The 27,661-nt window shown below is 39.2% G+C and overlaps 1 protein-coding gene across 5 annotated transcripts; it reads right to left on the bottom strand.

Annotated features, from left to right (window-relative positions):
* prkd3 (protein kinase D3) lies at positions 1-27,354 on the bottom strand. Of its 5 annotated transcripts, none has more exons than XM_055156852.1 (19): positions 26,961-27,101; positions 25,875-26,477; positions 14,030-14,168; positions 9,527-9,658; positions 9,020-9,177; positions 8,326-8,521; positions 8,170-8,247; positions 7,911-8,097; positions 7,582-7,705; positions 7,233-7,310; positions 5,234-5,510; positions 4,436-4,488; positions 4,076-4,148; positions 3,853-3,959; positions 3,614-3,775; positions 2,388-2,486; positions 2,044-2,311; positions 1,412-1,497; positions 1-1,319 (listed from the first exon to the last, which is right to left on the bottom strand). In XM_055156852.1, the coding sequence occupies exons 2-19, from the start codon at positions 26,211-26,213 to the stop codon at positions 1,146-1,148; spliced, it is 2,730 nt and encodes a 909-aa protein (XP_055012827.1). In that variant the 5' UTR covers positions 26,214-26,477; positions 26,961-27,101; the 3' UTR covers positions 1-1,145. The 5 variants fall into 5 exon arrangements, with proteins under 5 accessions (XP_055012827.1, XP_055012828.1, XP_020775043.1 ...); XM_055156853.1 differs by having other exon boundaries at positions 8,326-8,518; XM_020919384.2 differs by having other exon boundaries at positions 25,911-26,477.
* Positions 27,355-27,661: the final 307 nt, after the last annotated feature.

The raw sequence follows: 27,661 nt of genomic DNA, 5'->3' as shown, positions 1-27,661 counted from the left end.
TTAAAGTTAAAGATGTTTTATTCCATAGGTATCTGAAATATACAAAACACTGACACCTGCCAATCCAGTGGCAACATAGACCATAGATAGGAAGGAATAGGAAAATGGAATGTACTCCCAACTTCTGTGCCAAACTGTCATAGTTTCAATTCATACAAAATGGACGATAAAAACTTCATATACAAATGTAACATCCAACGGATAGAGTCTTTGACAAAGGAATCACGTTCAAAGCATTGTAACACATATTCAAGAAATAGATCACATGAAAATAGGTCTGTAGACAGGAGTGTGCTGCTCAAAAAGAGTCCATGTTGCACGTTGCTGGCTTGGGGTGGCTCCATTATTGCATTAAGAAACTTTTCAGAGTTTGGTTTTGAAACAAGTAAAATACTCACGATGTTAATTTAAACAACAAAAATAACAAAATTAAGAATACATTAAATTGAACACATTTTAAGGAAACAATGAGAAGACCATTGTGCCACTAGCAGCTCATTCTCCTTGGAGTAGAGACATGTACCTGCTCGTGTGGCTGTGCGCTGTACCCCCTTCTGTGCTCAGGACCAACCTGGGTGTCCAAGAACTGTAGCAGCGTATAGTGTTTTCTGTCCATTTGCCATGTTCATTTGTAAATAACATAGTGCAAATGCCTAACACAATGAGTGAACTGAAAATTAGCCTGTTCCAGTTTTAAGACAAAGAATGAATGGACACCGTGAATCCCTTGTGACAGTTGCCCTTAACTCCTTATTTGGGTAAGCTCTCTGGTCTCCCATCCTTCATTAAAAAACAGACATTAATTTACGTTTTGCATTTTGTATTGCTGATTGTATAGCTAAGCATGGAAGATTCAGACTTCACAATCAACAAAAACATAACACAAACATGGAATGACTTAAGTTCATAAAAGGAGAAGTCAAGAGTTTTTTGCCAACAGTCACTTTTTGTGGTACACTTCCCCCACATTTCCTGATATTTCTTATGTTATTTAAGTCTCTACAGGGCAATTCCCCACCTTATTTTAAAACTGTTTCCACAACAAACTGTTCTGGGGGTTCTGAAGGGGAAATCCACAGCTCCCAAAGTGTCAGGTTAAAAAGTCTTTGCACCAATATCCCACGTGCACAAAGTGTCCTTCTCCACTAGGGGTCCTCATCCATGTCATCTAGGTTAGGAGCCATGATGAAGTGTTTGGGGTAAACAAGACAGTGCTCATCAGCGTACTCCTCCCAGCGCGCATCATCGCTCTCATGGGTGATGTAACGCTCCCCTCGCCGCGTCTCAAACTCACGCAGGTCCAACCATGTTTGGTAGTCCTGAGGATGGCATCAACAGCTCCATGTTTACCCCAAGTCATATATACAGTATATACAGTATTATGTGATATAAAATGAAATATGCTACTCACTTGTAACCAGGGATGGCTCAGACATTTGTCAACGCTATATCTCTTTCTCATCTTGACTTGTAGGAGATTATTGATCAAATCAATAGCTGTAAAATGTCCAAACATTTGATTAGATGTACAAAATGTAACAACAAAGAAGGTTTTTCTTACTGTTTGTTTTTTGTGTTCAATCATTTTGTGTAATAACAAATATAAAAACATGCTTTTCTATTGAATTCATAATAAATCAACCCATACAATTGTAACTGTAATATACACATATGTCACCTGTATGTTATTAATTAATACATTTGGTATAATTATGAATCACTTCATTACATCAGATCATTACATTGTATTTAAATAATTATAAAGGCATTTGAATTCAAATGAAAACACTAACTAACATGGGGAGCACATAATTATTTACATGCTAGCAGTATATTTTTTTACCATTGTTGATTTTTGATACCATTCATTCAACTTTTTATAATGAGGAAGCAAAAATAAAAAGGGATTTCCATTGACCACAGTGATGATCTGTGATGTGTTAAAATGAGATTGGCAACAAGTGGGAGAAGAGTTTCAGTCTGACGCAAAGCTACCAGTGCACCCGCATTACCCACACATTACGTAGTGAAATAAACTTTTACCCTCTGTGGAGATGTCCTTCCAGGGAGCAGGGGGGTACATAAATGCAGCGTTCTGTATCTGGTCATTAATGTCCTCGTCCTCATTGAAAGGAAATGTCCCACTCAGGCTCACATACACAATGACCCCCACTGACCACATGTCCAAGGAGCGGTTATAGCCTTTACTACGCAGGACCTCTGGAGCCAGGTACGCAGGCGTGCCCACTACCGACCGCCGGAAGGACTTCTCTCCAATTATACGGGCAAATCCAAAATCACACAACTTTACCTAGAGGGGTTAAAAGACAGTGATCAACATACATTTGAACTGTCTGGGTTTACAAGTGACTCACTGCAGTGTTTACCTGAGGAAAGGGCTCAGCAGAGGCTAGTAGTACGTTTTCAGGCTTTAGGTCACAGTGAACTATGTTTTTGAAGTGCAGATGCCTCAAGGCCACAAGGATCTATAGATATTAGAACAAAAACAGGTATTGTGAGAAATAAGGTACAACTTTACTGTCCCTTTAGGTCTGGAGACAGTCATTATTGGTATTTTTCACATCAGTAATGCATCATCATGCTGAACTATATTCAAATGCCCAATAGATAATAATCAACAAAAATGTTCCCCTTTTGAGATAAATTATCCACTAGTTCAGCCATTAACAGTGTATTGCCAGTATAATTGTCAGACAAATCACTAAGCATACGAATACCTCTAAATGCTTCCATCTTATTTCCACATACATCCATATGCTCTCCTCTCATCATCTCATTTATATTAAAGAAGTCTGTGGAGTTAGCTCAGCACGCACGTCTGCCTATGGCCCTGTACCAAACCTCAGTGCGGCTGGCTCTCCGTCCTGACCCTGACTTTGACTGAGGACCTCCAGGCCACATCAATACTAAGCCTGCACCAACTAATGGGGCTGTCCTTAATGGCCCCGCTGCTGTCTGGGACTGTGCAAAGGCCCTGATGCCCTCCCAATCAGACCGCAAAGCCACCAGTGCATTGCAGGCTGTAATTCACCGCCAGGGAGGAGGTTGCGATGCCAGGCAGACCGTCCCTGTAAACAATTCTCCTCAATAATGTAACCACAAGAATAAACAGGCCCCGGAGCTAAGGCAAAAACGCTATGTGCAGTATGCCAACACAGGCTAAAAGCGTGTGCTAGGAATACGCAGAAAGTAAGCAGAGTAATAAAACAATTACAGTCAAGTAAATCAGAGAGTAGAGAAATGCCAAGTAGGTTGAAACTTTAAGCAGTTTCCAGCAGTATTAAGCAGTGATTCTCAAACTGTGGGACATGGGCTGCCTCTGGTGATATGGGCGGATATGTGTTTTATTTAGAGACAAACCTATTAACGCTTTGTGCTCCTTCAGGTTAACCATTACTTAAAATGTTCTCTAAAGACCTGGTATAGTCTCATTTATTATAGAACATATTTAGTCCCACGTTTAGATCTTTCAGGCCTCCAAAACTACCATCAAAAATATTATCTTAGGTGGTACTTGGTGTGAAAAGTTTGAGAACCACTTGCTTATTGATTTTCAAGTAAAAATAAAAGGAGCAATGGTTACACCTCTGACCTGTGTGACAAGGAATTTGGTGATGCGTTCAGGTAGTTTGCTCTTCTCACTGGACAGGATCATCTCCAGCATATCGCCATGCAACTTCTCCATGACAACAAAGACTCGCTCTGGTGTCTCAAACATACACTCCAAGTTGACGATTCCCGGATGATGCAGGTTCTAAGAAAAAATAAATGATTACTATTTAAGCCGCACTAAGAGGTTTTTGCCTGTTACATTTAGAAGCATGGCAGTACCTGTAAAATGGCCACCTCATTTCTAAGCTGACTCTCCTGTTTAGTGGGAAATCTCATCTTGTCAATGACCTTGATTGCCACATCCCTGCCGGTCTTGCGATGTTTGCCTTTAAAATATATTTTAAAAAATGTTTATAATCATGAATCTGAAACTTAGTAAAGAGATTACAAAAAAAATAAAATAAATAAATGTCAGAAAGAAAATAATGCATGGGCTCTCTACCTCCATAAACAATGCCAAACTGTCCAGATCCCAGCACTTCATCAGAAAATATTTGATAGATTGAAGCAATATCCTGGAAACAAAATGCACATAGAAGATAGTTTATATTTACAATTTATGCACATTTAATCAATGCAAGTAAATACTAATTCATGAAATATAAATAATGTATAACTTCTGTTTTAAGCTAAGAAAGAAAGAATGAAAACCTGAATGAAGAAGAAAGAATAAATTGTGGGCAACAGTAGCTACCAAAGGAGCTGCTAACAACACTCACAACCACAGTAGCAGCTAACTACTGTAAAGGGTGCAGGCAGGCAGTGCTGGGAAATTGTGCAAGAGTCTAAAAAAAATTCTCACCACATTCTCCTGGATCTGGCAGTTAGACACAGATATGCTGATGGACAGCTCTTCTGCAGAAGAAACACAAAATGTTTCCACATTCAACAACTTCAGTTTGACCGATACCACAGAATTAAGCAGCAAGTCAACTTTTCACTGCACTTTTGTTTTGAATGTTTCTGCAGCTGGAGGCAATATGTCACAGGCCAGCACAATGAAGCATTTTATTACTCATGAATTGCATATAAAATTGATCTGGTGAGATATGTGTGACAAAACAGAGTAACTATGTGATCCCTTTTATTATTGGAAATTTATACAGCCACAGACCCTTGTTGTGCATGTTTCCCCAGTCATTAAAACCCAGAGATAAAAGGCAGAGAGAAACAAGACATCACAACAAACTGTTCAAAACATTTTCCAATATGTAAGAAGACTTTGATTTGAATACCATATTAATTACTTGATTAACATCAATAAGTACAGTACACCCAGTTTCTACTGCAGTAATTAAGCTGAATGTTTTTGCTCTTGATGGTGAACACATGATTAATGAATACTGAGCTTTGATAATGGAATTTCATTTTCCTTCATTCAAATGTTGCTTGTGGATATCATGCACAATACACATAACCACAACCACATGGGAAGCAAGGCTTGACAAAAGGCACTGTCATTCATTATACAGGATATATACAGGATATATATTCCTGATTTTCTGTGTATATTCAGTGGTTCAAATTTGTAATGCTCCCCAAATAAATATATACCCTTTATATCCTATATTATTATAGTATGTCATGCAGTCTGACTTACTGTGATCTTTGCCCGCTCCAGTTCCACAGGCCACACTGGGCTGAGGGGTCACTGGCATGAGGGCCTGTCTGATGGCTTTTTCCCAGCCCTGAGCCACATCCAGACCCACTCCTGAGGCGGCCAGAGCAGGGCTGTGGTAGTGACTGCCATTATTCTCCCCCACATAGTACACCATGGTGGCCGTGATGATCTCAAAGCAGTGTGCGTTACTGCCCTGTGCCAGGTTCCGGTAGTCCCTTGGTGGTTCAACCTGGAGGATCTCAGACAGAGGAATTTCCTGTGTGGAAATACATTGAATTAAATATACAGTATACACAAATGACAACAAAGAAATTTTAACAAAACTGCAATAAGAGCATGAGGACCTGTATGAAAATCTAATACACTTACTTTAAGCACTTAAATATAACAAATAGGTCCTTAGTGCAAGTCAACAAATATATCCACTCACACTCTGGTGAAGTTCTCTTCCTGGGAGTCGTTATCACGCTGATGTTTATAGTCCAAGTGCTAACCTAAACCTACCCATAGCAGCACCAACAGAGAGGACACTTGGCTTACACTTTAAAACTCCCCCTTCCTTTCCAAACTCGCTGTCAAATCAAAGCAAAGTGGGAGGGGCAAAAATGAAGAAAAAGTTTCAGCCAATGGGGGTTGAAGGAGGCACACGCTGTAGCCTCCATGTGGCTGACCACGGAGTATCGCATGAAGTGCTTGTGGTTAGTGCACCTGGGTCACGTGAGAGGGCGCTGCGGCGGCACGAGTGCCCCACTTCCCTGATTACAAGGCAGGCCAACAGGGCCCCCTATGAGCACGAGCCTCTGGCGCTACCACAGCCACACAAGACCAAAGGGACTGTATCTACTGTTTCACCACAGTGTGGGGGGGTATGGGGGTGCATGCTGGAGTACGGCACGGCTGACACAGAGAAGCCCCTCACCCCATAAAGCTTCTTCAGAGAAAGCCACAAGTACAGGAGTCTCATCTTCAAAAAGGCTTTATGGGTTCCAAATGGTGAAAATGGTTGCCATGCCTGGCAAGCAAGCCACCACTAGACCATGCTAATCAGATAGCAAGAATAAAGAAAAAGGGAAGAGGGGACAGTAGCCACACACTGATGAGAAGTGCCTTCAGACCTTCACTTAAATAAAAGGAAGCCCAAACAGAAGTCCCAGATGCAGGGGGCTTGTGTCTGTGGTTAAAACACTTAAATTAGAAACATTCTTCCTTTTTCACTAAACTGAAAATATTATATACTCACGAACCCACCCATTGTAAGGTGCTACTGACCCATGCCAATACCCAAAAAACACTTGAGGAAACATTGAGATGTTTTCTCTCACAGAGTGTGAGTAGTTAACTGTTTCTTACAAAGAAGTTGCAAAAGTTGCTGTTATATACATGGAATAGCCATGCTGGATCTGAATCACTATACACCCACAGTGAGGAGAAACACAGAGCGACACAAGTCCAATGTAGTCCATTTACAGCACACACAACCACATGTCCAAGTCTTTTTCTCCAGCAACACATCCCACCTGTCATCCCAGTGTGCCACTACTGAGACTGTTAGCTCATTCTATAATCAGTAAGGACACGATTACACTGGACCATCCCAACTCTGATACTGTGACAGGACAGGGACAACATAGGTCAATCATTACCAAAAGCATTCATTATAAAAGAACATATAAAAAAATATATGGATATACATATTCAAATGTATTTTTTGTTCTACGTAATGTAAAGTAATGTTTTCAGTTTCTGTGAAATGCTATAAAGTAGGGATGCATGGTATCAAAGTAACAGCAGACTTTCCCTTCTTACAGAGACTGCTGCACAAGAGAAAAAATCACAGGGAAATTTGAGCAGAACATACTGACTTCAGTGGCTTGTACATTTGCATTGTGAACCGTCGCCCATAACCTCTCTTACTACTCATGAGCTTCTACTTGAATTATATGTATAGGCTCAGGATATGTGATTACATGATGCTTACTTTATAGAACTTGGCGCCAGTGTCATTCTGGAAGAGGGTCAGACTCTTGCTGTCCAGTCTCCAGTAATGTCGCTTCCGCTGTTAAAAGAGGAAACTGGTTACTCCATATGTTAAAGTTTATTTCTGTATTCACTTTCTGTGTGTCTGTGTTGTGGCTCAAATGATTTTTTGTGGGTTATACAAAACACTTTATATTCAGTGGCGGTAAGCTACTCCCGTAACCGCTCATGCACATGTTTCAGACAAGTCAAGGCACATGCAGAGTCTTGTACAATGGAACCGAGAGTGGGATTTAACAACTTTTCTTAGCCACTGTTGTGTCTCCCATATGTGGTGCTTTCATGCTTACCAGGTTGTCCCTGCTGGTATAGTGAACCATCCAGCCCTCCTTCACCACAGTGGAGCTCCGCCTTTTAGTGTGTTTGATGGACTGGACCACCCGCATCAGGGGGATGTTGCTACTAGTGGAAGGACTAAACACACAAACACAATAACTGAATTAGACGGTGCTGTAACTTCTTTTTTTAAATTGTAGTTTGAAATGTAAATTCTTAAAGCATTTTTGACAAGTGCAGAATATCTGTTTAAAAAGCTGCCTCTGACTTTTGAGTCCAAATGTGAAAGAAATACTTTAGTGTTGAGTTAGTAGTAAGTCACAGTTTGTCATACATGTGGCACCTTATAGTTTTTATGGGCTCCTCGTCCTTCTCTCTGTCTAAAAAGGGTGAATCCATGTCAAACATCCTCTCGTCTGGTGTGGATGGCTCCTCTGGGTCGTCCAGACTTCGACTGCCATCAATGTCGCCACTGTCTACCTCCATTGTGTCCATGGTAGTGTCTGAATCTGGACCAGGGCTCGCAGGCTCTACATACACAAGAAAGTTTCAGATGTTCAACAGTGCTATGATAATGTCATCAGTGACAGACATTTCCATACCTCCATTGAAATCCACCTCCCCCAGACAGTCTCTCGGTACCTTTGAAGCACATCTCTTATGGCAGTTGAATCGACAGTCTAGTAAATACAATATACACATTTAGAGTTTTTGAATGACACCTGGAGCACCTCATAAACAGTAAATATAATATTTACCTTTACATTGCATTCCCTGTCGAAAAAGGCCCTTGAGCAGGCGTTTACAGTACTGGCAGATAGTGGGGCGGGTGTACGTGTGAATAGCAAAAGTGTGTGGGACTTTAACCCGACCCAGAACCATCTTCTCCATCCAGATGGGCCGTCCACTCCATGAGAGAATCCGTTTACCCGCTTCCTGATGGGACCTCTGCTGCTAAAGATGAAGAATAAATCAGACATGTGAATCAACACAAGTGGAAAGAAGAAAATCTGAAGAAAATGAAGAAAAACATTTGTGGTCAGTTAGGTAAACAGACTAGACAAATCAGTATAATAATGAAATACATCTGATGGGTGTAGACTAGAGGGAAAAGGTTTTTATATTATCAGTGTATTATTAAGACAAAACAAAAGACAAACAAATGTCTAGCATACTTTTCGAGTTACTTTAAAAGAGGACAGTGACATCATTTGGTTACTCTACAGTAAACTCATAAAAATTGTCCCAAAAAACCAAAACTAAATATTACATCTTTCAAATGGGAAAACGTTCTCAAAATGTTGCATATAACAAGCTATGATTTTTACTTTAAATTCACCAATTTAGATTTGTATGTTTCTTAAATGAACTTTCTACCATATATGGACACTAACTCATTATAAAAAGAAAAGATGACATCATCTAAAGTTATTTTAAAAAGTAAAAATGTACCTCATCCAGGACAACCACAGCACTCTCAATTGGAGGGGGCCGTGGGGCTGACAGCGATGGTCCGGGCAGTGAGACATTAGACAACCTTCTTTTTTTGAATCCAGTACAGTTGTTCGGGATCTTAAAGGCACAACGCTTGTGGTAGTTTAGCCCACATCCTGGAAAAATATGTAGGAAAAAGAATAGATTATAATACATTGGTTTAATACTCAAACTCGTGCTTTGATATGAGATATTGAGACAGTGAGGATGTGTAATGCCTCAAATTAACCACAAGAGGACTCTAATGAGCTGGTGAATTTATCACCTCTAAGAGATTAACTAAATAATAACTATTAGGTTACACAGCATCAGATTGTATTTCACTATGTAAAAGATCAGCTAACACTATTAATGTATATAAAAAGACATTTTCTATGGTATGTATCATGTAAAAAATAATAATATTCATTCAAATACCCTTAGCACAGTGGGGACAGAGGTGTTCAGATGTTTTTAAGAACAAACCTTCACACTTGAGGCCCTGCCGGACCAGGCCCCACAGCATCTCCCCACAGTAGTCACAGAAGGTGGGAGCTTTGTACGAGTGCACGTACAGCGCATGAGGGCGAATCTGGAAGTCTTCAACTGTAGCTTGAGCTAAAAACAGTGGAAAAGAAGAAATAAGTAACTAAAGTGATATTAATAATTAATAATTTTTACTCTCACTTTTTCCTCATAGCCCATAACCCCACAGATTAGTGCTTCCCCACTACTTATTTTTGTTTGTCCTATCCTTGTTTTATGTTAAACTATTGTCTTTTAAGTGTCTTTGAGTTACCATTAAAAGCACTATATAAAAACAATGTACTATAATTATTATCATTATTACTATTAAGTTAAAAATAATAATGTAAAGTAAAGTATACATGGAAAATAAAGTTCAGTGTAAAATTAAATGAAGAGACTAGCAGAGACTTTGCAAATGTGGAATGTGTGTATACTTTATCATCCACCGTGCTATTACTGGAAAGCAGCAGCAGAGGGCATCACATCTGCACGGACGGAATTTGGCACCATTTTGACACATATATTTGAACCTTTTGGCACCTGTGGCACATGTAGTATTTTAAACATAAAATGTTGATACATTTGGGAATCATCTAAAATTTAATAACACGGCAAAATATCCCATTAGATGCCACAGATTTCTTTAGTAATCTTAAAATATTACTCCACACATTCAGATTTCAAGGTAAAGATTAACACAAGTTAATTTTTACATTCACACAAGCAACAAAGCATTTGTTGGTAACACCACTGTGGGAATGTGTGAGTGACTGTGTGCCCACAAATCAAATCACAAATAATGACACTGTAAATGCAATTAATAGCTCACAAAACTCATCTAGTAAATGTGTGGTCATATTATCTTAATAGTAAACCCAATGACTGACATGTTCCGGTGAATCAGGTGACAAAAAATAGCAAACTTGGCGGAAAACTGCCGTCACCTGATGTTTTGTGCAAACAATAGCCTAAGGCTCTAATGTGTTTAGTGCAACCAACAACAATGTAACAAAGAGTAAATCATTAAGAGCTGAGACACAATCACATAAATGTGTCCTTTCAACAAGAGGCAATTTACAGTTTATTATGAAGAGATTTGTGTGTGTGTAATCATTTCAAGGATCTCCTAAGATGTTTGATCCAATATAGTCCCCCGTCCAGAACACAGCTGGTGAAATTTGGAGTTTGTTTGGAAAGAGAAGAAAGCTACTACAGATCACATGTCAGAGGGGGGCATAGCTTCCATCCAAAAACACATAAAAAGAGCATTAAAGAGTCATTTCACAAACATCTGCAAAACAAAACAGTGCTTCTTAGCAGTCACTGTGTTATGTAACGCTTGTCACGCTAATTAGCATCAAGTACGGCCAAACACAAAATCAGCACTTCTTGCATGCCAAATACACTATCTGTAATAGCAATTTTATAATATTATAATTTGGTAGAACTAGAAACAGACAAGATTTGCTATCTTTCATGACAATTAACAGGTAGATATAAAATAAAGTGAATAAATCTTAGGTCTCGCACTATCATGGAAACTTCACAGTGCAATATTCACTGTAATACTGTGAGGACACTTTTTGAAAGACAGGGGCATTATTAAATCAAAATGGAAAAATANAGAGATTTGTGTGTGTGTAATCATTTCAAGGATCTCCTAAGATGTTTGATCCAATATAGTCCCCCGTCCAGAACACAGCTGGTGAAATTTGGAGTTTGTTTGGAAAGAGAAGAAAGCTACTACAGATCACATGTCAGAGGGGGGCATAGCTTCCATCCAAAAACACATAAAAAGAGCATTAAAGAGTCATTTCACAAACATCTGCAAAACAAAACAGTGCTTCTTAGCAGTCACTGTGTTATGTAACGCTTGTCACGCTAATTAGCATCAAGTACGGCCAAACACAAAATCAGCACTTCTTGCATGCCAAATACACTATCTGTAATAGCAATTTTATAATATTATAATTTGGTAGAACTAGAAACAGACAAGATTTGCTATCTTTCATGACAATTAACAGGTAGATATAAAATAAAGTGAATAAATCTTAGGTCGCACTATCATGGAAACTTCACAGTGCAATATTCACTGTAATACTGTGAGGACACTTTTTGAAAGACAGGGGCATTATTAAATCAAAATGGAAAAATAAAATAAAACATTCCTGATTTTAATCAATAATACACTTTATTCTTAAATATTCTATATCTATATATGAAAACAGACAGTAGTGTTGAGAATGTGGGTGTAAAACAGATACAGGACACAGTGTCAGGCCAAACCTCAAACCTCATGGTCCACTGTGCCCTGACCTTGTGTGCACATCACAGCCTGTTTACTCTGCACGGCTCCAATCACATCACCTACAGCAGGAAGCTACAGGCCGCTGCTTTTAGTCTGCAGCCAAGAAAAAGCCACTTTCTCCATCCCACAGACATGAGCTGAGACTCTCGACCACAGCCACGACAGGTTGGTTAAGTGCAATACACAACAGACAAATTTAGGCCGGAAGACAATTGGGAATGTAGATTGTTGTGCTCAAGAAATTCCAATGTGTGTTAACGCTGCACAATTTTGGAGAAACTGCAATTGTGAGTACATTTGCGATCAGTGTTTTTGAAGTTTTAAAGTAGGATTCTGCTCAGAGCACATGGGAAACAACATTAACATTTGAGAGAAGACTGAAGTTTGGCCTGATAATAATCTTTTGTACTTCTGTTTGTAGAAGTCTAAGCTACAGGCACAGCAAACTTTTTGATAGGAAAGACAGGATATTAACTAAATCTAAATAATTGTAGCTTTTATAATTTGAGAATTGCACCAACTCAAATTGCATTTTCAGTTTGACTGTGATTAATGTATGTTCTGTGAAAATCTAAGATGGATTGTCAGGATACATCAACCATGTAAATTTAGTGACGCTTTCTTCCTGGATATTTCTGCAATGAATGTTTTTCCCAATGGTAAAGCAAAACGAAGCTAACACCATGGATTTAGAGAGATTGTACAGATTAGACAAAGAGAAAGCAGCAGGGAAATGGAGAGCAAGATCGCCGACACAAAAGCAGAAGACAAACAGAAACAAAAAAGAGGAAGTTCTTCAGTCTTCAATCAACATTCCTTAGTACTGATGCCTGGTGTAGCCTTAGATCCTGCTAACTATACAGTCAACCCTATCTAAATCCCACAAACAATGCACTCAGCCCTGGAGAGAGGGGCAGATCTGCAGTGCAGGTGGTGTGAGGTGCCTCCCAGTGGAGACAGATTACAGTGGAACAGAGAGTCTAAGCCTGTTGGGTCCCTCAGTGCCACACACAAAGCACCATTTAAGGACGGAAATGATGAAGAAATGACAAAAAGCACCTGTCGAGCAACTAACAGTGAATATGAAGAAATGAATGACTTTGTTCCTCATACTGATCCATCTCAAATGTGGATTCATATTAAAACAAATAAAATGGCTTTCAATATTCATTTCCTAAACATAAACAATACAAACTATTAATCATTGCCATTTAACACAAAGTAATCAAAGTCTGAACTCTGCTCCAAACCACATGATTTTACTGGCAGAGAACTGGCTGTGAACCACTTGAAAAACCCAAGCTGATCACTGACAATTAGAAACGACTGAATCTCAATCTGGTATACAATGTGATTAATTGCACAGCGCCATGCCAACATCACAAGTGAAGTGTAGCACTTGAGAGGTGGGTTTATACAACAAGAAAAAATAGGCCAAGGACACATACAGATTTAATTTTAGTGATTTTGTAGAAGAACATATTGTGATGGCAAGAGAACTGGGTCAGAGCATTTCACAACAACTGCAGGTTTGTGGGGTGATCATTTATGGTGCAAAAGTGATCTGTTAACTGTGTTACAACAGGTAAATCCGAAGGGTGGCCTGGACCAATAGATAAAAAAAAAAACAGCTGTTAGGGCATTATGTGTTAGCTTGATTCATCAGCCAGTTTCACTTTGTGGAAACCGCCTGACCTGATTAGAATTTGTTCTCTGAACGGTAGGTAGGTACTTTTTTATTTAACCAACTGCTGCTGTTTGGTTGTGACATACTGTATGTAATGTGTCGCTAACGGGGCTAACTTGTATAGTAAGCTTTTCCCAAATCCCATAGGAAGAAGGGCAATAACATCTTTCCCCTTGATAAAATTCACCAAACATTCTCTTTGTTCCAGCTTTAAATCCTCGATCTCGGGAATCATTGCCAACACAGAATGTATGGTGTCCAAACTCGCACTTCCTGGGTTCTTGCAAACCGTCTAGTGTATTCCGATTCCTGACCTAGTAGTTGGATAGAAATGAAATTGAGCGGAGGCACTAGGTGGCACCAATCTGGCTAATTATGTGTGGTCCAGCTATAGATTTACAACATACTGCATGTGTTACAAGATTTATTACACTGGGCATATACTGCACGCTGGCCAAGCACCCACCTGAGAGAACCACTTCAATGAGGTCCCCTTCGTGGATGTCCTCCGCTGAGGTGAGACGCTGCAGGATGTTGTCATCGTGCAAGTCGTGGCGGAAGAGCAGGATCTTGTCATACATTCCGAAGAAGCCACATTCTGGAAACTGGGAGACAAAAGGAAATGTGAAATACCATAAAGGCATGTGGATTTTGAATTGAGTCATACAAAAGATAAAAGACTAGCTAGATCGTAAAACACGAACATTCATCATAATCTAGTCAGTTTAAGATGTCAAGATTATTCGGCTAAATCATAATATAACAATAATACAGCTGGTCGCATAGTTGAGCAATGATAATGTATTGGGCAACAATAATGAAATAAATATTATGGATTTCACTGTTGTTTGGTAATGGTGTCAACAACTGTGAATAATTGTAAAATTGTGATGTTTCTCCTTACAATAATTTTAACACAAAAATGTAATATCATTACAACAGTAAATACTAGACTACGTCTCTCTAGCAAAACTGAGCATTTCATTTGTTTTTATCACATCATCCCATCACTTTGCACTGTTTACCTTGTGAACTCATGTATATTGCGGAGATATTTTTATTACTTATTTCTAGGGATGTAACAATATCCAAATTTCTCGGTACAATATTATCACGATATGCATCTCACGGTACAATATTTACTGCGATATTGTGGAGAGACTAATATTTAATTTTATTATTACTTGTACATATACATTTATATAATTATGCCTTATTTTCTTATTTTACTCTTGCTATTTTTGCAACTTATTTAGAATTTATAATTACTGCTTATATTTTCTCTTTGTCATTACAATATAATGTAATGTGTGAGCTATAGGGGTGTAACGATATCCAAGTCTCACGATACGATATCGTCACAAATGAACCTCACGGTACAATATTTATTGCCATATCTTGGAAAAGTTCATGATATGGTGGGGAGGCTCACGATTAGGGACGTAACAATATTCAAATCTCTCGGTACAATATTTACACAATATACATCTCACAGTATATTTATTGCAATATTTTGTGGAGGCTTACAAACAAAACTGTTAATATGCAACTTTTTCCTTTTAAAATGCCTTGACAAGACTTAATCCAAAGAACTAAGATTTAAAAGTGCTTAGAACTGTTATTTCTTCATGTAGTCTACACTGAAATGGAGCAAAGGATCATGGTCTATGTAGTTCCCTCTGTCTTTTTTTTAGCTATTGCTGCACCATAACTCTTAATTTAAGCAAAGAGACATATAATTCGATATATTGTGTTGGTCCACGATATTATTGTGAGAACTTTGACGATATGATATCACAATATTTTGGTTATTGTTACATCCCTAGTGAGCTACTGTGTCCAACCAAGTAATTTGTCCTAAAGTTTGTCAAAGTCAAAGTGTAATAGTTTTTGTGTAAGTATATTTATTCTACAGATGTTCTTATGACTTACAATATATGTAAATGTATAATAATAACAATGTATATTGTGAATAGAAACAGTGATAAAATGAAGACAATGATTCACTACAAAGTTGCAGACTCAACAATGTCATTCCAAATATCAGGTCCAACTGTAGCAGACACAAGGAGTACAGCTGAGCAAATCGCCATTACAGTCACATGATGAAGGAAGAAGGGTGGGTCAGGGAGACAAGGAGAAGGAGGAGGTAAACATCCTGAGACGAGTAGAGGAGAGTCAGCGCACAGGAAGTTCAGCGCCAGTCAAAACTGAGTCACTTCCTGTGCTGAAGGCAGCTCATAGCCTGCTGCAAACTCTCCAGCAGACAGAACACGCTGAAATATGGCATACATGCAACCTGGTCCTTATCAAGAGGCGTCTTTGAATATCTAGAGGAAATGTCACATCACTCCTCCACCAGGAAGTTAAAACCACCTGTATGTTTCCATTTGGTCCACTCTTCCCCTTCCCTGACACTTTTATACAGTAGAATCCTCAGGGAGCCTCATCTCCTGCACAGGATAATAACATGAGAAACCAGGAAAGTTTCTGTCCGGAGCTGTGATTTAACTGTGAGACCTGGGTTCAGCCTTGATGCCCAGAGCAGTGGCACAGTCCGGCCCACCAGCTGTTTCCATGTAAAGGAGGGTCAAGTACAATGGGCTTCATGAAACAATACAGCTGTAATGTAGGGCAAAAGAGCTGGCGCAGAGTCTGGGCATGGGACACAGAAGACACCTGGATCACGTGACTGCCAAGAAATACACAGTCCTGGAAACAGAGGGAGATACAGGGCGCTGAGAAAAATGTGTGTATCATTTGACTCCTGTACACAACTTAGTCAAGGGTCATCTGTCAAGAGGCAAAAACATCTACATACAACCACATACAGCGACAAGCAACAGTGTTTTTCAAGGCCGGCCTGCCGATATGCTAGAATGAAATGTTTCTACTCAAAACTTGGGTTATGATGACTACAACCTCAGTGGTGTCAAAGTGTGAATAAAACATGAATCATTGCAATCCCAAGCAAAGGTGATGATATCCTTCCTGTGCTGGCTGCTGTGTCAGACTGGGGTTGTGCTAGTCACCCCACACACCGGATCTGGCTTCACATGTTTGAACACAAAATATGTGTATGAATGTGAACAGCCACCTCCTCTTGACAGCCCACGTGAGCCACTTTACAGAACTGAACACTTACAGAATACAGGCAGTGGCAAACACTGTATTGCTTCCATGTAATACAATTTAAAAAATACTGTTCGATGGTCCACTCTTGGATGAATGATATAACTTTCATGATTAAAGTTAATAAATCTATCTTTAACCTTATTCAACAGGCACGACTACCTCCACGCACCACTGTGTGTGAGGTCTTCGGTGAAGCTAGAAGAATGAGAGGAAAGGGCCTTTGCACTAGTCCTCTTTTGTTAAACTGCATAATCTGCTATTGATATGCTAAATCTTGTTAAAATGAATAAAGATACAAGATAATGTGAGGAGCCATATCTAATAATCTGTTCTTTGTATGTGGCCTTTCCCTTCCGGCCTCACCATCAAGTCATGTGCAGTGATTTGCATAATAATTCTGCATTCTATCTGATGCCCTTTCTGTGGCTTTTATCCAGGTTTAGAAGTGGCACAAAGAGAAGAAAACTCTATTGTGCAACTCCAGAGGATAAATCATACTCCAAACATGATCTTTATCCAACTGGATGATTTTGACAAATTTGACATCTCAAAGCCTGTGTCAGATGGTTTCCTGCATGTGTCTGCTGTCCCTGTAACACAACATAAAGACTGGGAGAGCTCTTAGTCACAAAGGACATGGGAGTGCGTGAGGAGAACAAAATGTGCATGTTGTGATGTGGTCAGGCGTTTGGGCGTGCATGTGCGCTGTACGGCCAGAGGGGAAGCAGTGTGCAGAGCCGCTGACAGATGGCCATGTGATTACAGTAAGGAAAAGTATGCTGCCTGTCCTCAGCCTGACTAACACCTTTATTGGGCTGGCACAGGACCAGACCTGAGACAGTTACACACAATGTCCAGCTAAGGTATGGAAACAGCAGCATGAGCAAGTAATACAACAACTGTATTCAACTGTGTAGAGTACTGCACTATAAACAAATAAGATTTATAAATTGTTACATCTGTAATACTTCTTGAAAAAGAGTAAGACATTTGTGTAGTGTAGTGTAGTACTCTATATATCATATATTCATGTATATATTCATTCAAGTATGTTCATCATTGCAAACAATTGCTACTAGACTATTACTGATGACTATACTTGAATTAATGTATAGTAGTACTACACTATAAGCTAATATGATTTTTTAATTTGTTTCATCTTAATTACTTATGCATGAAAAAGTAAGAAATTTTGCATTTGACTGGGAGTGAGCAATATAATGATGAATATAACTATACCAACAGTATAGAGTACTGCACTATAAGAAAATATGATTTAGATGTGTTTTAAGCGAGGGTGCGAAATAGTAATTAGTATTAATGGTAGTTGTTGTAGTAATGATAATTACAACTATGAATATAAATAAATAAATACAAATATAAATATAAAAATAAATACATAAATAAATAAATAAAATGATACAGCACTACAGCAGCATAACTATTATTGTATTATTGTAAGCATTTTTAGTTAGCCAGCCAGTTAACTTCCTAATCTCTTGACTGTCTTGAATACATTCATTGAATACAAACGATCTTTTGTTTCATTTTGATACATTAAACAGAACCTGTAGGCTACTGTAACAGTACAGTGTTAAATATTTGTAAAAAGTTGTAAAACATAACTAGTCATCAGGTACTGTGTGTAAGAGCAGTCAGGAGGTGAGACCCCAGGACACAGAGCCGGAGGTGGTCAGATAAAGGCGGTCACAAGATTCATGACACAAGGTTTTTTTTTATTTCACACATAAATGAGCCCATTGACTAATACAAAGCTTATTACTCAGCACAGCTAAATACTAAAACATCCTGCTACTTTTTAGTTAGTGGCAAAACTGTTGAGGCTTAAGAAAGATTTAGCCGATAGTAAACAGGATACATGTTGTTCTCAAATACTTCACTGGAATTGTTATGTTATTATCACCAATCGGACTCACTGTCTTTCGATTTTTTGTCCTCTTATGCACATAATAAAAACAACCACAACACTGGAATTTTAGAATAATTATCAATGGTTCAGTTACCTAAACAATTACAGGTGCAGAGTTGTTTTTAAATTAAACAAATCTAACAATTATATGATGGTCATAGACACAGAACTTGATGCTATATCATGTCTTAATTTCTTAGTTTATATTCGGAGTGTGAAGGGTATACATATACTACAATATTGAGCTACAAATCTTGCTGCCCAAAAAATGAACTGTACATATGTTTCTTTGTCATTTGAAGTGAGTGCATGGAGGAAAGACTGAGAAGCATGCTCCATTTCATTTGGACATTAGTAGCTGCTCCTCTGTTTGCAGACACAGGCCAAGAAAAACACAGTGCAGCTGGAGGCGGGGGGGGAAGCTATACGGAGCTGAAGGCTACTATCCTCATATGGTTCCTATTCAAATGTGTGGAGGATCTGGCCACTCATCCACTCCACAGAATGCACATGCTCGCCCTGCGGCTTCCTCCTGAAGGGAAACTTCTCTGTTAGCAGGACACACAGCCCCCGGCCAACAACTGAGGCACCGCAGCCTTCAACCCTCAGCACAGACTTAGGGTCATAGGGCTGCACCATTTTGGGAAAAAACTGTGGTTTTCTGTCAAATATTGTGATTGCTATTAGATTTGTGATATGTTGAAAAAGTTCTGTTCTGATTTTATTCATAGTGCAGATTGTGAAGATTGTGAAAAACTCCAACAGAGAAGACTGAAATATGAACTGATAAAGTAATGCATGTATCTCATATATTTCTTAAAATGTTTGTAGAGGTCTTAACTAGACAGTATACATACAACACTATGTTTCTATAAAATGACAGAATAATTTGTTCTTCGCCTCAGACAATCTATTTTTCTAAATTACTGCGGTCTTTGCCAATTGATAATTACACAAATTCAAATTGCAATAAAAATTTAAAAAAATCTGCCTCTAGCAGTTGGTAATATTTAGACTAGAGTGTTGCATGTGCTAACCCACTAACACAATATCACTAACAGCTGCTGCAGCTAATAGGTAATGTGTAAACTGCCATTGTAATTGTACTTCGAAAGTAGAGTATGTGGCAAATGTTTGCAGAACTATGGTTATGACACCTGCTCTGTCAAACCACAGAGTGCACTGGTAAAACACCAAACTACACCTGTGCCCTGTTGTCACCACTAGTCATTGTTTGGAAAATAAATGGGAATCATTAGTAGATTGTGTCTCATAAAGCAGAAGATCCACAGACAAACCACCAGTGGAGTGGACCAGTTGGACCAAAAATACTAGTGTGGTTCAGTTATGAGGATATAAGAAACAACTGACTGCAAGTATGTACTAAATATGCACAATGATCCTGCAGCGACGCACACCTGATCATAGGGCCTCTGGGGACAGCACACGGGTTGCCTCTTGCTCCTGATTGGTTGCCTCAGTAAAAATATAAGACAGAAGTTTTTGAGTGAAGACATTTCGCTGCTCATCCAAGTGGCTTCTTCATTTCTGGTGAAGAACTTTTCTTTTTGCTATAACCAAAGATAATGAAATTTACCTTAACCATACATTTACCTTAATCTTAAGTTAAAGTTATTTTGAAAGAAGTTTCTGTGGCCTGTAGACAAAGTACTACTAGTACATACAAATTAAGAGAGAAAAGTCTGATCAGATCAAGCTAAATACTGAAGCAACAGGCCAAATCTAATCTGTGATAACTGAAATGGACAGCAAGTGCAGGGCAAAGGAAAAGTCATTTGGATGCAGCGCACAAGCTGAACCAATAGCCCTACTCCACAGACCACAGGATGATTGGAGGGTACGAGTCAAAGGAATATGGAAAAAGGGAGGGGCTCAAACTGGCAATGGACAGAACAGCAAGTACAGCTGGAGAAAATTATACAGTGACATAAGAAATTAGGCTCAAAGGGCTGATTACTTCCTATAACGTGAACCTGAAAAAGTCAATTAAATACACCAGTCTATTAAATGCACCACAATTGTGATCAAATAAACTGATAACGTGTAACAAACTCAAAATGTCTCTACTTTTCTGACATAATTATGTTTCCTATACATAGCTTTCCCTGTTGGATATTATTGCTTTGCTTGGAATGTTCCACAGTATCGCATTAAACTTCAAGAAGATAAATGATGCTACCAGGCCATGATACAGAGAGGACGAGGGTGCTCACCTGAGACAGCTATAAATGAATAAATACAAGACAGAAGATCAATAATATTTCTATGGAGACAAGCAGGTGACATACTCGCAACCAGAAAAGATACGGAGTGCAGCTTTTTATTAATTTTGTGTTTCAGAGAATGTCCCAAAGTGTACCTAACCCTGTGCGCATTTGTCACAGTTGATTTCCAGCAAAAGTGCTGATGATGGCCAAGTGCAGTCAGTGTTAAACTAAGGGGCAGGTGTGGTTAATATGTGGAAGTGTAATATCCTCTCTTGGTGAACTTTCAATGGCCACAAATTTATGAATGAAGTCAAGAAGTCCCACAGGTGAGTGACTTCAGAAGGACATGGTGTCAAAATGCAGACCACTTCAATTACATTTAAACCCTGTTCAGCCAGCATTAAGAGATTGGAGTGATGGGGGATTATCTGACTCTGACCAAAGTCAAGCAAAGTGGGGAACATTTGTGTGACCTACAGCGCTACAATAAATTCAACTTAGTATTTTTGACAGTTTTGGCTCAAGCTTAACAGCAGCCTCGCATGTTTCTGTGTCTCTTATAGAATTTACCAGCAGACCTGCCCAAGCCACTAGTGTTTTTCACTGGGGGACCCTCTTCTGTACTCTGTCATTGCCTGACTCTTGTGGCCAGGACCTCAGCTCCGCCTTGCCACTTGACGTTTAAAAGCAGAACAAGAAAGGAGAAATGTGCATTACAGATGGTAGAAATTACTTAGTACACTTAACATCAGAGAACATTTTCCCTTTTTCCTCTGTTTCGGCCTTTTCCACTAATTACTCCAAGACTGAAGAAGTAATTGACTTTTGAACAAGCTGTTTTTATATTAACAAGTTATGGTTCATTGTTATGATACACTTTTACTGTTTTACTTTTATGTCTAAAATCTCCTAGCTACAAGAAATGCATATATAAAGTCAGTTACAGATACTACATACTGTTTTTGGAGCGTTTTTGATATACGACCATATACCGGGTGCTTTCCAGGAATTTTGTACATCATCATAGATAAATTCTGTGTGTTTCTGTATACTCTGGGGTAACACATGGTTGCCAATTTGAAAGAAGCATGCAGCTGTGAACTTATGGCGTATAACAGGAGATGTGATTTATCTGATCAATATTGTCTTTAGTTGTAATGTTTTTTTGTTTATTTGTCTCTTTGCATTACATTTCTTCACATTCCTGTTTCCTGTTATGGGTAGAACTTACTCAATCATAAGGTGACAGTTAAGTTTTCCATTGACATAAACTATGTTATACAAGCTTTGTGCAATCGTTTAAGTACATTACAAAGATTATGCAAGTGCTGTTACATCACTCATGAGATGTTGGGCGCTAAAGTCATCGCTTAGTCGAAATAAACTATTCACTTTTCCCGTGGCCTAGTTCTATCTGACCCAAGAGAATCACATCATCCTCCAAAAATGCGAGAGTGAAGAAGAATGCACTGCCTGGCCAGACTGGCGGTGCGGGCTCACCAGCTGGCTAACTGGGAGCCATTCTCAAGGAGTCGTGAACTTTTGTACACCCACAGCTTCTTACACCCTGGTAGTTGCATGAGAGGAGGACTATAGCACCACAAAACAGGAAGTGCTCAACAAGTGGAAGCAATGGGTGTTTATCTCATGCCATTCATTCAAACCCACCAAACAGACGGGGCCCCGCAAAGAAACAAGAGAGCTGGACCAGCCTCTGAGGAGCTGTCAATAGGACATCACCAGTGAGATCTACAACGGCATGGTGAATTTCAGCTGGGAGAGAGTCAACAAACAACAGGGCTGACATAAGTATTATGCATTTTCCTTCTCAGATTTGGAGGAAACTATAGCTTTATCAAATCAAACTTTCTGAATGAAAAAGTCATGTTAATGTGATATCTGTTTATTTTTAAATGGACCGTGAGTCAGGAAAAAGTTTGAACTGAAATTAAATTTCTGGGGAATAGATTACATTAAAATTGCTTATTTATGGTGTTCAAATCTTCATATCTCTTAAACAATTTTGAAATTATAATGTCACATAACATATAGTCATGATTATAGATTAGTTTAATCAAATATGGTGTATTCAAATTATTGTTCACCTTTTTGTAGACATGACCACAGAGTGCACTTGATCTGAACCTATATAATACCAGACTAACCACTAGCATCAAGATAAATGTGGTCCAAGAGCCACGATTATCAAAACCACATTCAGATGAGTACAAAACACAGACTGAAAGTGAATCTAGTGCATGGTGTGTGTGCCAAGTCATGTGGTCAGCTCCTTAGCCTGTGAAGGAATGAGGCGTACAAAATCTATACAATGCACTGCTATACTGAAGGGCTGCATGACCCTGTCAAACAATGAGATAAATTCAACGCTAGAAGGCCCAGGAAATATATGAAATATTACCCTTAAACCCATGAAACTTTATACACAGTAAAAAAGAGCAAACAGCCATCTGGAAATTTCACAGCTGTCCTAGCAGAGGCAAGAGACTTGACTGGGAAACTCTGTGTATCCCTAAGCTATGGATGGTCACAAGTACCTATAAAGAAAGAGCCTGCTTCAAAGTAAATGAAGAGAACTGAACAAAAAAGGAAGCTAAAATGAGGCTATTGAGTCCAGCACTGGCTCTAGGCCATGTAACCAACTATTGATCTGTGTTTTTACAAAGGCCAGTCACTCAGAGTTTGAACTATGTAACATCACATCTAAAAAACAACAACATTATGGCATCTGAGGTGTTTATGGTGTCCTCCCGAACCAACCCCAGAATAAACTATGACCAAATATAACAGCATGAAAATCAACAACCCTTTGTTACTACGCTTGTGCATGTCCAAACCACGTCCAGCTGTAAACTGAAAACAAGGAATGATTTTAGTAAAGGAGAGCATCATTCTGCAAATATTGTAGAGTCATGTTAATAAAGCTGGCCCGCAAAAGAGAACATACTTGTAGAGTTGAAGTCAAGATATTACACAAGTCAGGTTATTATTTCCTTGTGTTGCTGTTGCGGCCTGACACCTGAGTTTGTGCTGACCAGAGACATCACGGGGGAACTGTCAACGCCTTGGCTGATGTCATGAGCAGGAAAAGCAGGATGAGCAGACTTCTATAAAGGATCAACACTGTCATGCAGATGCAGCAAGAGCAAAAGCAGGGAAGGACAAGGGAGTGCAACAGAAGGATACAGTCATATTTTCCAATAATATCAAAGCCATATGGTTGGTTTTTAAGAAGCTGCCAAGGCTTTGCACAATATGGTACAATTCAATAGAAACTGTAGTTACCAGACTTAGACAAACTTTATTGATCCACAAGGGGAAATTACTTCTTACTATGATAATAGCAATTTTGTGCATTATTCATTCACTCCACACTTGATGGTGCTAAGCTATATTGTAGCCACAACTGCACTGGGGTAGACTGACAGAAGCAAGGCTGCCAATTGGCGCCATCAGACCCTCCGCCTATCCCAAACACCCATGCACACACATTCATGACTAGGCATGAAGTGTCTTGCCCAAGGACATTTCCACTTCCACCCCACTGCTGCACCTGGTATTCCCAGCAGTGCTCCATCCAAGTAAAAACTTGGTCCAACTTTTCTTGATTTTCAAGATCTGAGGAGATCAGGCATTGACAAGGTGTTAGTGCCTCAAATATTACACAATATACAGCGCCCTGATTATGATTATGATCAAATATGGAAAAAAAAAAACTTCTCAAAAACTCAAAACAACTCTTTTACTGTGTTATAATCATTTTATTGTAAGGCAAAAATATATATAATTTTGGCTGCCGATGCCAATTATTGTCAGAAAACTCTAGATTAACTAATATGGTGTGTTTGTATGTGTTTTAATTTGTTACATTTGTTACAGTCTTAATTAGTAAAGCAGTGCCAAGTATGAGCCAGAGTAACTATAGGCAGAAAAACTTTATCTTCCCCTAAAGAGGTACATAAAGTATAGAATGTGGGTAGTTTAATACTACACCATATTATCATGTGACAGGTTTGCAGTGGCCATTCTGGCTAAAAAAAGACAAGAAAGGTAAAGAGAAAAACAAGAAACTGTTCAGGGACAGCCATTTGCAATATGTCAAGGGCAACTTAACTGAAAAGGGTTGAGGACTACTGCAACTTCCTTCCTCCTTAAACAACTTTTCTCATTTCTCCCAATCCTATGTGTATTACACATCAATAATGTTTTTTTTTCTGTTCTATGGACACACTGTTCACCGCTCACTTGAATCAGCAGACCTCATAAAGAACAACAACATTACTCCGCTTCTCTGGAATGCCAACTGGGACATTGGACCAGCTCTTATCTGATATCCGATGACTTTTACTTAAAGTTAATCAAAGTAACATTTAAACAGCGCAAACACTTGTGATACAGTATACAAACAGCTACTGAGGCTGATTAAGAGTGCTTTGTTTAATCACCATCACTTTTATTTAGTTGATGATAATTGCAAAAGCAAATTCAGTAATCAACATTATTGGCCAAAGGCTGAAACACAGCGTGCTGTGTATGCACGCACACAGACGCAATTTCATTATTCCAGGTTATGGAGCAGCAGCAATCCATCAAGATTACAGCTGCAATAAATACATTCACTAAGCTAGGTGTGACCAATAATGTGCAGTATGTTATGAACAATATGTTTAGTGTCATATCAGGGTCAAAATGAGCTGTTTGATTAAGAGCTTTGCAGTTTTAAGTATAAAATATAGTATGAGAGTATTTAGTATATATAGAGAGAGTATGAGCCTTTGTGTTTCCAAATATGAAGGCTCATGTCTCTGATTTGTTGATCACATTGTCACACATTCCAAAATCTAAGGTCATCCCCATTGTTGAGGCTATAGACCATTGTAAACAAATTCTTTGATGCACTACATCATAGATTTATTTAAATATGTTGGACAATAGCACTATGTACACCATGGCCATGTTATGAAACACAAACAAGGGACATATAGTATTTGTAGGCTTACTTCAAAATGAGCAGACTTTAATGGGAGGATGTTTACCTTCTGGTCCACAATGGAGCAGACTAGATCTTTGACAGATGACAGCGATGGGTCACTGGGATCTAGGTTGACTGTTTCTCTAGTCAGGCCAATTTGCAGCAGGAAGGACACCCCTTGGAAGGAACCGCGGGAGTTAGTGGGGCTGGGGGCGTTGTGGCTGCCGTTTGATAGCCGTGTGTAGACTGGCCCAGGTGGACTTGGAGACGGAGATGGGGTGGATGGTGCAACTGAGGGCGGAGGGTGGTGAGGAGGGAGAGTGTGGAGGAAGGCTCGAGGTAAGGCTGGGGGAGACGAGGCAGACATTGGAGTTTTTCCGATAGTGACGTGAACAATGATTAAGTCTCAGTTGTATTAAAATGTGTGGATATCCACTCAAAGAGTCAAAAGGTCTATACAGTAGTCCTCTCTTTTAGTGAGTTACATTTGGTCTCTTAAATAGGAACAATCTTATATATCCAGTCCTTTTTATTAAACTGTTATAAGAGTGGCCCCCAACACTCTGCAAACACTTCAACAAACTTCATATGGAGCTCCTTCTCCGTGAAGTCCACTGTGACCACAGGATGCCTGTCACCACAAACACACATTTTAGTTCATTAAGACAAACTTTTCATCCTTACAAATAAGGTGATGATTAAAAGTTGGGTATCAGGGGTGAGTTCTTGGAGCCTACAGTGGGCTACTTCTTACACACTGAAACGATGCTTAGTGTATCACAAATGTTTAACATAAGACCCATTTTACTCCGAAAATAAATACACTTACAACTCTAAAATAGTCTATAGGATAATTAAATTGTGAGCCGGCAGATGAGAAATACTTTTTCAAAAAACATCTGGATCCAAGGCTCGAACACATCTGCACCCCTCCTACTTGTAAGTGGCTCGCTGGCAGAGCACAAGTCTTGTCTCGAATGCCAGCAAAACAAGGTTATACAAGGATCTGGATTTGCACATTCTCGTCAGATTATGTTGCACAGTAACTGTATTTTTGGCCAAATGTTGGGTTGCACCAAAACACTGTGGTAGATGTGTGAGAAAAACGCGTTACCTCCACAGTCGGCGAAGGGCGCCTTTCTTTCCATTGTGACTGAAGAAACTTTGTAACTTCATCAAGTGAGGAAAGCAGTCCCGAAACTTTACTGGTCTCCTCTCGCAGCCAAAAGCACGACGGCGCGTCCCGGGTTAGATTCAGAAACATTAGAAAAAGTCAAAAGCGCGACGATGTAGATCTGGTTGCTCATTTTCTCTTATCTTTATTCCAAATTGTAAATTCATGCGCATCTTATTATCCTTCCAGCTGTGACTACTCCCCCTGCTTGACGAGAAAAGAGTAGCGGCCGCGACTGGGGCTTGGAGTCTTTTATTATATCCGCATAACTGACTTTCCATGTGAGCGAAGGAATATTTGAACTACACTCCCTGTAAAGCAATGGCGCCCACAACGGTGCACGAACCAATGCGCATGTGCCTTCCTTTTCCGTTATTTTAACAAGGGCTGCCCAGAAAAAAACTCTGCACTTCAGACCATACTAGAAACTTAGAAGTGGAGTTGAAAGGAACTTTACGTGCAGCTCTAACTTAATTTTATTGGTTTTACGCACAGACTTCTGTTTTATAAAGGCTTTGGTCTTTGGCTTTTTGGTAGCCTACAGGGAAGATGTTTATTACACTGTCAATAACAAATTAATGAATTAAATTACAAGAATTAAAACAAGACTGCTATATATCTAGCCATTCCTTATGAAAAAA

This window comes from Boleophthalmus pectinirostris, unplaced genomic scaffold (genome assembly GCF_026225935.1).
Source record: "Boleophthalmus pectinirostris isolate CB_2022bp ecotype Guang Dong unplaced genomic scaffold, ASM2622593v1 HiC_scaffold_10, whole genome shotgun sequence".
Classification (NCBI taxonomy): domain Eukaryota; kingdom Metazoa; phylum Chordata; class Actinopteri; order Gobiiformes; family Gobiidae; genus Boleophthalmus; species Boleophthalmus pectinirostris.
Note: the sequence above shows the minus strand (reverse complement) of the source record. Positions and strands in the feature narration are given on the sequence as shown.